The sequence below is a fragment of the Leptodactylus fuscus genome, chromosome 9 (assembly GCF_031893055.1).
Source record: "Leptodactylus fuscus isolate aLepFus1 chromosome 9, aLepFus1.hap2, whole genome shotgun sequence".
In the NCBI taxonomy this organism is placed as follows: Eukaryota; Metazoa; Chordata; class Amphibia; order Anura; family Leptodactylidae; genus Leptodactylus; species Leptodactylus fuscus.
Window position 1 is genome coordinate 28,992,997 of NC_134273.1, and position 17,693 is coordinate 29,010,689.

The 17,693-nt window shown below is 42.8% G+C and overlaps 1 protein-coding gene across 1 annotated transcript; it reads left to right on the forward strand.

Annotated features, from left to right (window-relative positions):
• Positions 1 to 580: 580 nt before the first annotated feature.
• ASB14 (ankyrin repeat and SOCS box containing 14) lies at positions 581 to 15,018 on the forward strand. Its single transcript, XM_075286749.1, has 10 exons — positions 581 to 738; positions 7,113 to 7,248; positions 9,036 to 9,085; positions 9,412 to 9,543; positions 9,634 to 9,792; positions 10,371 to 10,616; positions 11,123 to 11,294; positions 12,162 to 12,705; positions 14,206 to 14,359; positions 14,696 to 15,018. The coding sequence occupies exons 2-10, from the start codon at positions 7,127 to 7,129 to the stop codon at positions 14,872 to 14,874; spliced, it is 1,758 nt and encodes a 585-aa protein (XP_075142850.1). The 5' UTR covers positions 581 to 738; positions 7,113 to 7,126; the 3' UTR covers positions 14,875 to 15,018.
• The last annotated feature ends 2,675 nt before the right edge of the window (positions 15,019 to 17,693 follow it).

Here is a 17,693-nt window from a genome sequence, read left to right on the forward strand (position 1 = left end):
GACACTTCCAGAAACAGTGCCGTGCCTGTCCATGGCTTGTGTCTGCAGCTTAGTTCTTTTCAAATGGATAAAGCTGAGTTGCAATGCCACAGAAAACCTGTAGACAGATGTGGCGCTGTTTTTGGATTAAAGTAGCCATGTGTTACTTGTACAACTCCTTTAAATAGCTGAGCATGTGTAGTGCTGCCATCTACTAAACAGGGTATGCATGTAGATAGCCATCTCAGATGCGGTGAATTATTTGCAGGCCATATGGATATGGTGAAAGCTTCCTCGGCTCTAGGGAATATACCTGAACATGTTATACATTAGTTGATGACAGTGCTGCAGTATATACGCTCAGCTAGTCAGACATTATATAGAATACAGCTCAGGACCCTCATAAGTTGCTCTCCACAATTTCCTGTTACTTTTGCAGTTTTCTGGTATAATAAGACCTTGTCATCCTGCACAGTGAAGCGTCCTGAGCCCGGTATCTGCCGTCTCTTCTAATTCCTCTCCTGTAATCCACCTGATTGTGTTACCAAACATAGCTCAGCCACGTGACGGGGCCAGCAGAAGGTCTCAGACTGTCCCATGATCCAGTATTTATAGGTCAGTGGCAAAGTCCCCGGCCATGTCTGCATCAAAACAATCATGGCTTAGGCTGAGAAATGGACCCACTTTCTAGAAGACAAAAGTTCTGGTTCTTAAAGTTACAAATGTGATCTTATCAGCCATCATATACTGCAAAGCAAGGTAAGATGACCTAGCATGACACAGAATAAGGGGTGTAGATGACATAGTGATGTATAGGCATAATACAAAAATCTGGGTGACTAATGAAATGTGCAACGCAAGCAAAAAAGGAACATTAGGCTTGTATACAGCCTGTATGTGCCATATGGGCAAGGTCCAAGGTAATAATAGCCAAAGCGAGATCTAAAAATGAGCATGCATGGACCGCGGTCACCTTTACCATGTTGTAGTTTCTCCCCTAGTATAGGTTGTACCTGTGTTATATCTGCACGGTGCGTCTTATTCTCATTCATAAGAAACCGGTTAGTATAGCTGCATGTCTGACTACTACTCCTATCATGCACCAGCTACGGAAGAAATGTGGTTACCATGAGACCTTGTACGTTTATCACAATACTATGTTTTATATGAACATCTTGCAGTGTTTTTGCTGGACATAAGAAATGCCCCATTTACCAATACTGAATTATAACCCACTCTACCGTCCATTGTAGAATTTGTGACCCTGCATATCTTAAGTCATCTGGGATTTCCTCCTACAAAGGAAGACTTTTGCAGATTTTTGCTTAGTCGTGCACTTTAGTGTATAAAGGAATTTAGTTCATGTGATTTTGGTATGGAAGATATAGAAGATGTATATGAAGAGATAGAGAAAGAACGTGATTGTCCATTGTTAGGCTGAGGCCCCACTTGTGGAAATGCAGCATTTTTTTTGTAGCAGATTTTGCTGTGGTTTTGAGGCAAAATAAGGAGTGGCTTGGAATGGAATGGAAAATATAAAGGAAGTTTTAGACGTCTCCCTTCTGTTAAATCCACTCAGCTGTGGCCAAAAAATTGGAGAAAAATCTGCAACAAAAAAAAGCTGCGTTTCTGCAATGTGGGGTCTCAGCCTTAAAGGGGTTTTCTATTAATATAACAATATTTAGATTTGTAGACAATTAAAAGTTAAACATTTCGGTAAATCTAAATAATCAAAAAAACTTACAGAGTTTTAAAGATTTTCTAATCATCTCCGTACTGTATGTTACCAATGGATATGACAATGAATGCAGGAACTTTCTATGGTCAGAAACCCAGCCATGGTGTCCTTATTGTGGTCAGGTTGTCAGGCAGGGACACTACATGTATGAGACGATAACCCGACCACAATAAGGACATCATGGCTGGTTATCAGGAGGAGACTACATGTATGAGAAGATAACCTGGACACAATAAGGACATCATGGCTGGTTATCAGGAGGACACCACATGTATGAGAAGATAACCTGGACACAATAAGGACATCATGGCTGGTTATCAGGAGGACACTACATGTATGAGAAGATAACCTGACCACAATAAGGACATCATGGCTGGTTATAAGGAGGGGACACCACATGTATGAGAAGATAACCTGGACACAATAAGGACATCATGGCTGGTTATCAGGAGGACACTATATGTATGAGACGATAACCCGACCACAATAAGGACATCATGGCTGGTTATCAGGAGGAGACTACATGTATGAGAAGATAACCTGGACACAATAAGGACATCATGGCTGGTTATAAGGAGGACACTACATGTATGAGACGATAACCTGACCACAATAAGGACATCATGGCTGGTTATAAGGAGGACACTACATGTATGAGAAGATAACCCGACCACAATAAGGACATCATGGCTGGTTATCAGGAGAACACTACATGTATGAGAAGATAACCCAGCCACAATCAGGACTTCATGGCTGGTTATCAGGAGGACACTACATATATGAGAAGATAACCTGACCACAATATGGACATCATGGCTGGTTATAAGGAGGGGACACTACATGTATGAGAAGATAACCTGACCACAATAAGGACATCATGGCTGGTTATAAGGAGGGGACACTACATGTATGAGAAGATAACCTGACCACAATAAGGACATCATGGCTGGTTATCAAGAGGACACTACATGTATGAGAAGATAACCCGACCACAATAAGGACATCATGGCTGGTTATCAGGAGGACTCTACATGTATGAGAAGATAACCTGACCACAATAAGGACATCATGGCTGGTTATCAAGAGGACACTACATGTATGAGAAGATAACCTGACCACAATAAGGACATCATGGCTGGTTATAAGGAGGGGACACTGCATGTATGAGAAGATAACCTGGACACAATAAGGACATCATGGTTGGGTTTCTGACAAGTTCCTGCATTCATGGACATATCCATTAGCAACTTATCAAGACAACAGACAGCACTAAGATGCAAAATTTGTATTCATTTAGATTTGCAAAAATGTTTCATTTTTATTTTTATTTTTTTACAAAACAAATATGATCGTGGCAAAACTCCTTTCTAGGGATTGTCAGAGAATATTAGGTAATGTCTGGAAGTAACTGCAGGATATGTTCTAAAATAACAAACCAAGTAGTGCTCAATGGTTACATTCAGCACCTAAGCTCTGGTGGCCTTTGCTGATTTTTGTATACTTTTTGTGCAGTGAAGATCTTCCATCCATCCATGTGATTTGTGCAGCCAGTCAGTGTCCTCAGCAGTGATGCTAGCATGTTCCGTATGTGACGGCTGAGCACTCTGACTGGCTGCCGCTATCACAGAGATGGCATATCTCCACTGCAGAAAAGTATATAAAAATTAAAAGGCCACTCAAGATTTGGTGCTGGAGCGGAACTGGAATTGACAGATTCTGTACGGCTCTCCAGCTGTTGTAAAACTACAACTCCCAGCATGCATACTTGCTCTGCTGTTCTTGGAACTCCCAGGGAAGTGAATGGAGCATGTTGGGAGTTGTAGTTTCACAGCAGCTGGAGGGCCAAAGGTTGATGACCCCTGACATATCCCAGGGATAGGTCATCACTATCAGTTCGGTGGTGGTCTAACATCCAATCAGCTGTTTTCATTAGCTGACACACAGAGAATGGAGCAGGGAGCAGACAGCTCTGTTCTCCGTGTAGTGGCCACACCAGGTATAGCAGATCAGTTTCCGTTCACTTGAATGGGAGTTAAGCTGCAGTGATTCCGTTCAGTCACTACACAGAGAACAGAGCTGTCTTCTTCCTGCTCCATTCTCTGTGCATCAGCTATTAAAAACAGCTGATTGGGTGTTAGACCACCACCGATCTGATAGTGAGGACCTATCCATGAATATTTCTAGCCTGGAAAACCCCTTTCATTTCTTAATATGACTTTATAAGGGTCCATTCACACAGAGGAAAGTGGTGAAGAATTTCAGTGCTGAAAAAAAGCTTCCCATTGACTTCAATGGGTTCCTTTTTCTGCTAGTCACTTCAGAAACCTGATCCACAGTGGTCCCAGGTGTCGGACCCCCGCTGATCTTTGATTGACAAGCCGGCTTGGTCATTAATCGTGTAAGCCTGGAAAATCCCCTTAAGTGATACATTACTGTTTCTACATTAAGCCTAATAATTAAAGGGGTTTTCCAGTATTTCGATATAGACGACCTATCCTTAGCATAGCCTATCAATATCAGATCAGCAGGAGTTTGACACCCGGCACCCCACCGATCAGCTGTCCTCCACAGCTGTTGGAACTATACAGTGGATACTACTCAAGTCCTCATGGTCTCTACAATGCCAACAAATATGTTGGGATATTGGAAACTGTTCGAGATCAACGTTGAAAGGTCTGGAGATAGTTGGCCAGCGATTCTCATGCCACATAGTTTTTCTAGGAAGCCAAAAACTTGTAGCCATAATTGTCATTTTTGTTGCATGTAAATTTTGTGGCAAAAACTTCACCTTTTCCCCATATATTTATGCTGCTTACTACTCCACTTGTACTAGAACTTGGGTTGGGCATTGGCGCGGCTCCACAGCCAGATACAGTTATCATTCTCTGGCACAAATGTTAACTGAAATCAATGCCCGCCCCTAGCCGGTATAGAGTTCATTTCTGGTACAGACTGCTCCAAGATGCATCCAAGTCATTACAATGTGTACACCACTTAATAATGTCATCACACCTCACTTTAGGGTAAGTCGACACAGAGAAATTTAGATCTGATTTTGAGGCAGCCCTCTGTACAGGGACAGAATCTGGAATCTAAGGTGGAAGACTGGCACAAATTCATCTCTAAACTCCACAGTTAGAGTTTCTGCAGCTTACATATCAGCTTTACTGTATAGCCTAGGACAGGATGGGCAGAGTCTATTCATTAAAGGGCAAGCAACTAAATGACCGCTCTGTTCTACCAATGGAGTCCATAAATAGGGTCAGACTATGGGGTCACATTATACACATGGGGGGGCAATATACAATGGAGTAAGCACCACACCAATCACAGTCAACGGTTAAGCATTAATGGGTCATGTAGATCCCGGGCCAAGCGCGCCTCTAAGTTCATCTACACTCCTCAGGATGAAAGTAAAGTTGAAAACTATGGCAGTACACAGGAGCCATCAGCTCTGCTCCTTGTTGTTCCCCCTTCATGCCTGTTGTGCTTGTGGCCAATGAGGGATAATATCCCCCGTATTAGCAGATAATATCATACTTGCCCTCACTGTCCTGCAGACACATAAAATCTGTCTGTCCTTAAGAGGAATATGACTCACAGCTTGTTCAGGGTCTGGTGTATAAGGCAGAAGGGAGTCCAGTAGGGTCAGAAGGATGTGGGTATTGAGGCCGAGGAATCTATCAGTAGTAAGGGTAACATCTTGGAGATCGATGGCAGGATCAAAGGGGGTAATACCTTGTAGACTATCAAAGGATGAGGCACAATGAGATTACATGGGGTACTTAATTTTTGGGGCTCTATGAAGGAGCTCTGTTTTGAGGCCACTATGTTGGCACTATTAATCTCGGGGACAATATGGGAGCACAGTGCTTGGCACTGTTTTTTCGGTGGATACTGTTGGCACTATTACAGTCAGGTCATTCTAGTTGGCACAGTTATTCTCGGGGATATTATGTGGGCACACTGAGGACATACTTTGGACACTATAGAGGCATAGTAATCAGGTCACTTATTTTGTGGCCGATATCTGCTGAGCAGTCATTTTTAGTTGGCACATATGACATTCACATCTGGTCGGCTACAGACCAGAAGAACAGAAAAACGGACAGCAATGGTTCCATGATATGAAAGACACAAGTGTATCCCAAGGGACCCCTTTGACTATATAATAGGGTTTGTTGGGTGTCTATTTGTGTGTTGTTGTTGTTTTTTTTACTGGAATTTCCAGATGTGATCGTAGCCTAAGGGTGAATTCACACTGAGTAAACGCTAGCTTATTTTGTAGAGTAAAATTACACTTGTAAATTTTGCTATCCAATTGACTTCAATGTCATTTTACAGGCGTATTTTTACAGGCGTATTTTTTACAGGCGTATTTTTTACAGGCGTATTTTTACACTTGTAAAAAAATATCATTGAAGTCAATGAGATAGCAAAATTTACAAGTGTAATTTTACTCTACAAAATAAGCTAGCGTTTACTCAGTGTGAATGCACCCTAATAGTGAAATAGGAACACTATGGACGCACAGTTACAACAAACAGGCCTCATGCCCATAACCGTGTGCACAGTCAGTGTGCTACCCTTGTTTTTCGCGGCTAGTACACTGTCCCATTAATTTCTGTGGTCCCATACCCACGACCGTATATTTTCACAGTCCAGTGTATGGGGCCATTAGCAAAACTCAGGGCAGGTCCTATTCCTGTCCATTTTTGCAGCCGTGCTAACTGGTCTCAAAGTATAGGGCAGTTCATGGGGGGAACAGGGATGACATCAGTGCCATTCAATCACAGCCAGCGACACGAACATGGTTGTGTGCATGCCATTATACTTAATGATGAGGGATACAGACAGAAGGTGTCTGCCTGTCATTCTATGTTTTTTTATTTCAGTTTGTTGTTCTGATCCTATGATGGATCAGAGAAATACCCCAAAATGAAGATGATGTGAATTTGGCCTATGTGAGGGTGACGACTCAGCAGTAGAGTTTCTGGTGATCATAACATATATGTATCCCTTATCTAAAACCTTAAAAACCCTACATATGTCCGGAAAAATCTATGATGCAGGTAATTGTAATATCCACGAAAAACTGGACAGTAGAATAGAAAAAAATGTAATAGAAGTAGCTGGCAGTAATGAATATAGTAAGGGCCGGTCTTCTGGGGCTCAGCTTCTACATTCTTAACGTAGGTGTCTGACATAGGGGTGCATTATACAGTATATCGAAACAAACCCTTATGTGCAAAGAACTCCAATGCTATAAGTTAGTGTACACATAGGGAGCCAGCAACGTATAGCATCAGCATTATTCCCTAATAATACAGGGTATAATAATGGTAATACATTTTATAACTTCAGAAGATCATTTCTTGTATTTCTCCTCCACCAGGGTGAGCATATAACATGGACTTGTCTGCATTCAGTGATGATCTGGATGATGATATTGCGGCTCAGTATGTTATACATCAAAGTCTTCAAGAGGTCTACAAGAAGGATTCTATAGTGGAAGCCATAGAAAGCAACAGGTACAAATAATACATATATACCGGACCTATTCCTACTGTGTCCATACTATCACCATCTGCCAGGCCCTTACTTTCTGCTTCCTTTAATGGAATCTGCCATTTCATTTCCTTTCTGCCCAGTCTTCATTGACAGCTCAGCTATATCATTGTAGAAGAGGGTAACATAGTAGAGATGAGCGAACACTGTTCGGATCAGCCGTTCCGAACAGCACGCTCCCATAGAAATGAATGGAAGCACCTGGCACGTACACTTTGCCGGCGGCCGGCCGGCGTCACAAGTGCTTCCATTCATTTCTATGGGAGCGTGCTGTTCGGATCGGCTAATCCGAACAGTGTTCGCTCATCTCTATAACATAGAAGCTAGAGCTGATGATAAAAACCAATGGGAAGGGATGGAGTATCTATAGATAGGTGCCTATGGCTGTGACCTGTAGTTCAGTTTCTTGTTGGCAATACTTGCTAACATTAGGGTTGAGCCGATCTTGACTTTTCAGGATCGATTTTGAAATCCGATTTCCGATCATTTTTCATTTGAACCCGATCTCGATCCCAATTCCGATCCCAATGCAAGTCAATGGGATTTTTTTTACTAATCGGAGATCGGATTTAAAAACAATCCTATTCACTATACAGCATGGAATCTAACAATTGAACGCTTTAATTGTTAGAATCCATGCTGTGTAGTGATTTTTTTTAATCACTAAGTAGCCAGAGGATTTTTTTTTTTTTTTTAATCCTCTGGCTACTTAGTCCCCCCTGGTGTCCACTTACCTGCAGAGATGGCTGCTCCGGTGCCCGGTGTTCTCGTTCTTTAGGGTTAGGAGAGTGTGGGTGGGTACTGGGAGGGGCAATGTCACGTCTCCCCGCCCTGTACCTGCCCACACTCTCCTAAGCCACAAGCCCCGCCTTCTTCCTAGTTCTTTAAACACTAACCTGGGAGGCGGGAGCAGCGAGGCCAAGAACGACAAGAACACCGGGCACCGGACCAGCCATCTCTGCAGGTAAGTAGCTACTAGAGATGTTAGCTAGTCTCCCATTAGAATGAATGGACGCAGCCGGCGCGCAGGGGGTTAAGACACTGTCTGCGGACTGCTTCCATTCATTCCTATGGAACCGCAGCGGAGCCTTCACACTGAGTATACACTCAGTGTGAAGGCTAACATTGTTAGCTTTTCCCACAATGCTTGGCCATTAGCAAAGCATTGTGGGAAATAATCACCGATCTTGATCCCACCTAAAAAGATTGTGTTCGGAATTCCGATCGTGATCGTGAAATTTTCTCGATCGCTGATTGAAATTCGGTCTTTTCCAAACACGATCGCTCAACCCTAGCTAACATACATTCGGTCAGTTACAAGAACGAGCGGATAAATAGAAGGAAGAATGACTGTAGGATCCGACTACACAGGATTTGTTTGTAGTCTGTAACTATGGAGACACAGGTCTGTTTATATGTGAAACAATAGGAGATTCTTATTCAAGTCTGTTGGCAACGTTCTTCTATTTTCTATGTTAAGATGCAGCAAAGCAGTGACTACTCTTTAATTTTTCAGGTTCTTACAATAGGGAACCCTTATGTTGTTCTTGTTGTTCCTTGTTTTTATCTTGTCCTGATTGTATTATTGATACCGAACCTCAAACCTATTACTAGTTATCATTTATTTCTGCATAAAGATGTGGATTAGGGATTGATCAGATCTGATTACCGTATTTGATCTTCATAGATCATGGTCTACATTTATAGCCATATCTAAATATATAAAAAAAATTATTTTTTTCTTCGGCAGCTCTTACTCCAGTTCTGAGCATGAAAAGATTGTCGCCGCTATTCGGTTTGGTATGTATCAGTACATATGATAGATTGTACAGAACAGTGGGGTTATATAGGCACCATATACGCCTGTAATTTATACATATATTTCCATACTTGCATGTTGAGACCAATGAAAATTCTACTTAATGGTTTTTATACCCTATAGTACACATGCTGTGGATGTAGCCACTAAGACTAATGTGGGGACCCAGTTGTTCTTGGCCGTGGTCCTATCTACCAGACCCCAATTAATGTGACCCTTCTGATGTGTCTAATAGGGGTTGGCGTAGACTCAGAGATCATTTTTTAATGAATGTATAAAAAGCCAGTATAACCTGATCTACCTACAGGCGATGAACAGACATTAGAAAAGTTGTGCGTCCATGAGTCTGCATTCTATGAGAAGGATGATCGGGGTTGGATTCCACTTCATGAGGCCGCAGCTCAGGCAGATAAAACCATCCTGGAAATGACATTCAAAGGTGAGTGACTTGTGAGCTGCTCCATAGATATTATATAACCCTGAGACTTGGCTCTGTGTATGGTATTAATAACCCATTATATTCCTGCAGCTACAGATTACAGTGCTTGGGAGCAGGAGACCCTGCTAGGTGAAACCCCCCTGTCTGTGGCTGTTGACCACTGCAGAATGGACAATGTCAGCTTCCTGCTGGCAAATAGCTGTGACCCGGATGCCAAAAATGACGCAGAAGATTCTCCTCTCGTTGTTGGTAAGTCATTTCTCGCTGTTCAGTATGAACGTGCATCCATGGCCAGGACATTCTGCTTAGAATAAGGCTTGGATATTGTATATAATAAGGCTCCATTATTTCCTTATATAATATATTTTGTCTAAGTCCTAATTCATTTCAAGATTTGTGCTTGCTGTCATTGAATCTTATAAATAACTGTGTGACAGCCCTAGATCACCAGAGATCCCTACATTATCCCCCTTCACTGACCTAGACAACCAGAGATCCTTACATTATCCCCCTTCACTGACCTACACAATCAGAGATCCTTACATTATCCCCCTTCACTGACCTACACAATCAGAGATCCTTACATTATCCCCCTTCACTGACCTACTGTTATGGCCAAATTATAGAAAGGATTGTGAGGCAGAAGGTGACCTCAATTTCCTTCCCAAAATCCACTTTGTGAATACAGGCTTTATGCCCGAAACCTGTCTAATATGGTTTGCCTCGATGTTATGTGGCCCTGTATATCTAATTGCTTGGACTGAATGCATTGTAATACTGTCCACAGCTTATGTACGGTATAAACATATATTGTCCTTTGTTTTCAGCAATACGTCACGCATCTTATGATACGGCATCACTATTACTGCGCCATAATGCAAATGTAAATTTAGCATGTGCGGATAACAGGTCCGCTCTCCACGAGGCAGCAAAACTGGGGCGCAAGGACATTGCAGGTCTCCTACTTCGTTCAGGAGCTGAGCCCGACTACACCAGTAACTTTGGGTTTACGCCCCTGGCCCTGGCTGCACAGAATGGACATACGGATGTGATGGAGTTACTCATTCAAAAAGGTATCACACTGAATACTATATACCCTGTATATCCTTACTCATATATCATTGGTATGTTACAAGAAGTCAAATATCAAATGTCCCAAAGCTTCTGATATTATTATGGTGCCATCATTCACGGATGTCTGGACCATGAAAATACGATGGAGCACATTGTGGACATCCGTCAGGACAACCCCTGTCTGTATGTATCACAGGATAGAGGACCAGCAGGGCCTGGACCGGTCACTTCACTCACTGGCATTACTACTGGCTAATGTAACATGTACAAGCATATCATAGGAAGGTGGGAGAATAAATGTTTCATAAAGCCGACACAAAACTCAATAGGTCACCATTAGTACTAGGGCCCGACCACAGTGAGGAGCCGGCTGAATAATGAAGATTTTGAGCTAGTACCCTACAGCTCTATTCACTGTCTATAGGGCCGACAGAAATAGCTGTGCTCTGTACTGCGCCCATAGTCTATCTACTGTATCTATCTATCTTTTGTTCCATTACTGTAGGAGCATGTGTCATGGCGCAGGCCTCTGACTCCGCGTCTATCCTCTTCGAGGCGGCTGCCGCTGGTAACCCGGATGCTGTATCCCTACTCTTGGAGTACGGCGCAGATGCCAATATACCAAAACACTCTGGTCATTTACCTATACACCGGGCTGCATACCGAGGACATCTCTTGTGAGTACACATTACAACTTCTCTAAATTATCCATTTGTACTCAACAGGTCCTTTTTCTCTTTACCTTATTTTTTGTTCTACAAACAGCACCACTCTTGTCCAGGAGGTTGCAGCTGGTATTGCAATTCAGCTTCATTCACGTGCTGTTGGAAAACAGAAAGTAGACCCTCTTTGATTCCATACACCTACCCCTCTGTCTCCCCACCAGAGTGGACAGGTCATATTGTCCTCCATGGCTTTTGTAGGACTTCTATTTGCATACAGGTTATCCAGCCCTATATAAAATCAGATAGAAACACATTAGTCAACCTGCTGACAGCTCCATCTCAATGATATGAAGCCACGCTGCCAAGTGTATTTCTACGGTGATGATCAATCATTATACATAGTGTTCTAATTCAGTAGCATTAGCGCCATATTAACAGCGGTCATACCACAGTGTGTGAACATGACCAAACATTCCGTATACTTACATCTATCAATGTAGTGTTATAGTAAAATAATCTCACTGACAACCGCAGGAAGGAGGGTTAGTTGGTATTAGGTGACTATTCATGGACAGCAGTAGATACAACTATGGTGACATCTGGTTTATTAGTGGTTTAGTGCAAAAGACCCTGGTGGGCATTGCCCCCTCCCCATGACCTCTGTGAGAGGGGGTATCCAAACATACCCAAGTTCCATTAAACAATTGTTTGGTATCACTGTATGTAGGGCCGTGGAGTTTCTACGATATAAGGATAAGGTGGTGGGGGTGTATTATTTATTTTGCTGTGCCCATTATATGTTGACATTGTAACAGATCAATGCATGTGTCCCATGTTACACTATGAAGGTCGGTAAGGTCTTCGGTCTGTTATGTGCAGGGCTTTACGGTTGCTGATCCCAGTTACTGACTTGAGTGCGATCAGAAGAAGTGGCATCAGTCCAGTCCACTCAGCCGCTGCAGGAGGACACCCCGAGTGCCTGGATCTTCTCCTCAGATCTGGTTTCGATGTGAACTTCATGCTGGCCCAAAGGGTTCGCAAGGGTTATGATGATGAGAGAAAGTCAGCCTTGTACTTTGCAGTTTCTAACAGTGATATTTCTTCGGCCAAGCTCCTCCTGGACGCGGGGGCTCTTCCCAACCAAGACCCAATTAACTGCCTACAGGTGGCTCTAAGAATGGGCAACTACGAACTGGTCAACCTGTTGCTCCGCCATGGCGCCAATGTCAACTACGTCTGCAAGGTCAACCCTTTGCACTTCCCCTCGGCCCTGCAGTATGCTCTGAAGGATGAAGTCATACTACGGATGTTACTGAACTATGGCTACGATGTATATAAGTGTTTCGAGTGTCCTCATGGAAAGAATGTACATTCTATACTTGGATATGAAGGATGGACGTCCACCATCATCAAAGATACTATGGTATGGAGTAAATTCATGATTTATCTAATGTATCTCCATGTTTATATGTATTAAATACCCCTAGTCTTATTAAGCTTGAGAACGGGAAAGAATCCTGTACAGCCCAAATGTACTTTGACTGAAGGTGCTCATTGTGTATCGTGTCTCTTCAATGGTGTGGATTTCTTCTTAGAACGCTTTCCTCCCACACTCCAAGAAGAATCTCCATATAACCATTTCCCTGCTCATATTAAGACTTTGGAGCCCTCAGTAAATGGGTCTCCATCAATTCACAATGTTATCATAAACTATGGCAGTATCCAATATGGCACCTTTACTACTCTAAAGGGGATAGTTACCCAGTCTCTCCACACTCCATATTCTTCAACATCTTTAGCTCCTCTAACTATAAAAATAGATATTTCTGGAATTGGCAAAACCAAGCAGGCTGCTAATATCTTGTGCTAGCTTCAGGCTCTGTTCACACTAACATTAGACTTCCCTATTTAGAAAAAAAAAAAAAAAAAAGTAGAAGGCCTGATCATAGAATGAATCTGTTTTAATATTTTTAAAGGGATTCTATAATTAAAAACTTTTTTTTCTAACTAACACGTCGGAATAGTCTTAAGAAAGGTTATTCTTCTCCTACCTTTAGATGTCTTCCTCGCCCCACTGTTCGGTTAAAAATCAGTTTTCCGTCATTATGCAAATTAGTTCTCTCACAGCACTGAGGGCGTCCCCAATGCTGCCAGAGAACTCTCTCCAGCGACGCCTCCATTTTCTTCAGCAACCGCCTCTTCACTCATCTTCTGGCTGGGGTCAGACTTGTGCGCCTATGCAGTCGGCTCTGTCAGCGGGCCGCAGGCAGAGCTGAGTGCACTTGCCAGCGGCCATTTTTTTTTTTGAGCATGCACAGCAGGAGCGTACTGCGCATGCTCAAAAAAAAATGGCTGCTGGCAAGTGCACTCGGGTCTGCCTGCGGCCCGCTAGCAGAGCTGACTAAGGCGCACAAGTCTGACCCCAGCCAGAAGATGAGTGAAGAGGCGGTTGCTGAAGAAAATGGAGGCGTCGCTGCAGAGAGCTCTCTCGCAGTGCTGCAAGAGAACTAATTTGCATACCGACGAAAAACTGATTTTTTTAAATTTTTTTGCAAAGCAGTAATGTATACCATGAAGTGTATGTTATGGGTTTTTTTTACAATGGAAGCCTGGTGGAGCCATCCTGTAGTATACATTGTGATACAGCGCAGTCGTCTATTAGAAGTATACATTCCTGATTTATATCTCCAATGGTGGCTCCAGAGCCTTAGCCAAACATGATATATCAGTGGCAGTTGATAGATGTATTAATAAAAAGCTCCCTTGTTTTGTTGAGAATATAAGCTCTTGCTATATTGCTCAAGGTTCCCACATCGTTGACATCTGTGGTTACCATTGGGCATGAACAACAATAGTGATCATCTACTAGACATTGAGATTATTTGCCACGTCTTGTACATACCTGTCACTCTCTCTCGCTCAGTTCTGTGAGGTCATCAGCCTGACGTGGCTCCGGCATCTCTCCGGGAATGTTGTTCGGGTCATGCTGGACTATGTTGAGCATGTGGACTTTTGCTCCAAGCTTACAGACACGCTTAGAAAGCAGACACTTTGGCCCGAAATTCACTACATCTCAAGTAAGTATCCGATGATGTCAAGCAAGTACTCGATTACATTTCTATTAGATAAAGGACATTCAATGGGCAGTAATCCTCCATGATGACCCCATGTTCTCCTAGGTTAACCAGACTTCAAGATACAGCACAGTATCCATCATGTATAGGAACCCACTAGTACTGACAACCACTGTACCTTTATACACCCTCATACAGATACATTACAGATTGGGAAAGTTTCATTGTTAAAAAACAAAATCCAGATGGGACCATAAAACGGTTATTACAGGAAAGGTATTTTGAGGAGAGGCAAATACTTTCCAGACAGAACACTTCCAGTTCCCTTTTGTTTTTCAGCCAATCCACGCTCCCTAAAGCACCTGTGCCGTCTAAAGATCCGCAAATGTATGGGAAGGCTTCGTCTACGCTGTCCGGTTTTTATGACTTATCTCCCTCTACCCAACCCCTTAAAAGATTTCATCCTGTACAAGGAATACGATCTGTATGGAAAAGGCGAGTTTACACGGACCTGGTAAAAAGCCACGGGAGAATTTTCAGTCTACGACTTCCTCACTACTTGGGCTATTTTAATAATTTATTAATAATCTGGTTTTATTCTAAGGAAATCATCGGATTAGTGAAAACATGAAAAAAAGAATAAAAAAAATATTAACATCAAAGGTAAACTTATCTTGGTGGAGGCAGCACTTCGGTCAGGTCAGTGTTTGTACAAGCAATGCTTTCTGGACCATCCCTTTATTTTTTCAACCCATAAATCAGGTTATAAAAATAAGGGATAAGTGAGATCCCCAACAATCAGGAGTCCCTCCCAGTCAATGAAGCGGCAGTGTGCTTGTGTGACCAGCGCTCCATGTACTGCCGTAGGGCTGCCAGGACTGCAATCTCTGCCACGAATGGAGCGCTAGGAACACAAGTTCCAGCCAGGGAGGATGCAGGGGGTCTTTCGGGCTCCCAATTTTCTGATTGCTAGGTGTTCAACTGCTGTGATGAGGGAAGTGTGTCCATCATGGCACAAAGCCTTTAAGATGTAGTCCAAATTCTGAGACTACCTCTGAAAAAGAATGCAGCTCTACATTAAAAAAAAACAACAACAAAAAAAAAACTTTGTGAACTCAACTTTAAAGAGGACCTTTCACCACCTTACAAGTCCGGTTCTTGACATAATTTAATAGTATCTGCTCCACTGATGCTCTATCCCCCACCATTCCTGAGCAATCAATGCTGTTACTTTTGGAACCTGATATACTATTTAGTCTCTCTATTGTCTGCTCATGCCTGACAATGGGTGATATTCTGAGGTCTAGCACTGGCTGGAGGCCTCTGCCTGACAGTATAGAGCTTAAAAAGTATATCAGGCACCAAAACTACCTGCACTTGTTGCTCAGAAATGGAGAGGGCTAGAGAGAAAATTCCAACTGTGCCAGAATCAGTGGAGCAGTGACTATTAACGTGAATTGGTGAAGGTGGTAAAAGGTCCTATCTGAAAGGCACCCCCTCTTAATCTATAAACACCTCATTTTAACCAAATGTGAAGGTTCCCACGTGAGTTCAGCTCTCAAGCCTAACTTGGTTATATAACCTGCCTGATTGCGGAGTATGGCCTCATACACATGAACCTATTCCATCCAGTAAACACGGTCTGTGCGTGGACAGTATTTCCCATAATGATCAGCTGAACGGGCCAATCACTATTGTACTAGACCGACATTATTGTGTGAATTTAGTACAGTAACCATCGTCCCGTCCGGGATATCATGGCCACATAGCGGACTGTGATGTGGTGAGTGCCATCCATGCACACAGCTGTGGTCAGTCTATGACATGAGGCCAAAAAATAAAAAAATGTGGTCATGAGAAAGCCCCTTTGAGAGAAAACCGGCTACATGGAATGAATATCAGCTTACACTAATTAAAATGTTGATTTAAAAACAAATATATTTGCCTCCAATGCTATAGATAACTCTGTACAGTTTACATATATGTAAGAATTGCTTTATATTAATAAAAATCCTCTGTTGCTTTGGCAAGGCAGAATTGTATGTAGTCCTCCCCCCCCAAAAAAAAAAAAAAAGCCAACAACTGGAAATTGCATTTTAAACCAGGTCATATGAACAGGCACATGTAGTACCACGTTTCCCCCACAGTGGTCGGTGCAAGAGAAATGTGGGGGCGCTTGCATTTTCAAGACCCAAATCTAGATGAAACTTTTTAATCTAGCCCAAAGTTAGGCTACAGCAAGATGGCGGCCTGGGATGTGATGCAATGTAGATGCATAGTAGGACACTAACTACAAAGTAAACCGAGAAAGACACAATCCTAAAATTTTCGCATTCACCAAATAAATCCACAGAGTCGGTTTAGTAAAATGCTTTCTTGTGCCATTACCACATAGAACAGACACATACACAGAACTTCCAAAAAGGTAAGACAGATTCTTAAAAAGTCTCAACTATTTAGTGTTATATACAAGTCACAACCACTTAAATCACAAGGCATGGTCGTAGTCTGAGGGCGCCGCGGACAGACAGAGGTCTACAATTGTCCATAGTGGTGATTGATCATGTAAGGTCTGGAAATACGCTTGATCATATTGCCATTTTAAAGGGGCTCTCCACAGGATAGGTCATCAGTATGTCATTTGTGGGGGTCCAGCACCCCTACAGATCAGCCATTGCAGTAATCTCCGGCGGCTGTATGCAGAACCGCTCCTAGTTAATATTAGCAGCGCTGCAGATGCCTGGACGCACCACTATGCAGTGGACAGGGGCTGGAAAACCCCTTTAAACAGGACTACAACATGAGGCTCCAAGTGTCTTGTGCCTCAATATTGTGAATAGGCTGCGACATCATTTATAGGATCAGCAATTATTTTCTATCTGCGATTTATAAAGAATCTTCCACCAACTCCAACTCTTCGCATCCTTTAATAGCTGCTGCTCCATGGATTCTGCCACAGGTGGACTTTTTTCTGTAGCCCCCACTATTCCTGAGCAATCAATGCTGTTAGTTTCAGCAACAGATAGACTTGTTTGGCTCTCTACTGTCAGGTGGGCGGTCCTAGGCTGAGCAGCCAATCAGGGACCGCCCACCTGACAGTAGATTCTAAATAGCATATTAGGTGCTGAAACTAACAAATGATTGCTCAGGATTGGTGGGGGCTAGAGAAAAAATTCCAACTGTGCTGGTACCTGTGGAGAAGCAGCTATGGAAGGACATCAAAAGCTGGAGCTGGTGAAAGGTCCCCTTTAAGACCCAGCGGAAGGCTTGCCCCTATATAATACAATGCTAATGAAACCGAAAACACCTGAAAATATCGGCATTGTAAGTTTTCCTG

Excerpts from the sequence above, each read along its gene's own strand:
- ASB14 (XM_075286749.1), top strand. The coding sequence starts at position 7,127 with ATGGACTTGTCTGCATTCAGTGATGATCTGGATGATGATATTGCGGCT. Across the intron at positions 11,295-12,161 it reads GCATACCGAGGACATCTCTT|GGCTTTACGGTTGCTGATCC; the intron begins GTGAGTACACAT and ends TGTTATGTGCAG. Across the intron at positions 12,706-14,205 it reads CCATCATCAAAGATACTATG|TTCTGTGAGGTCATCAGCCT; the intron begins GTATGGAGTAAA and ends TCTCTCGCTCAG.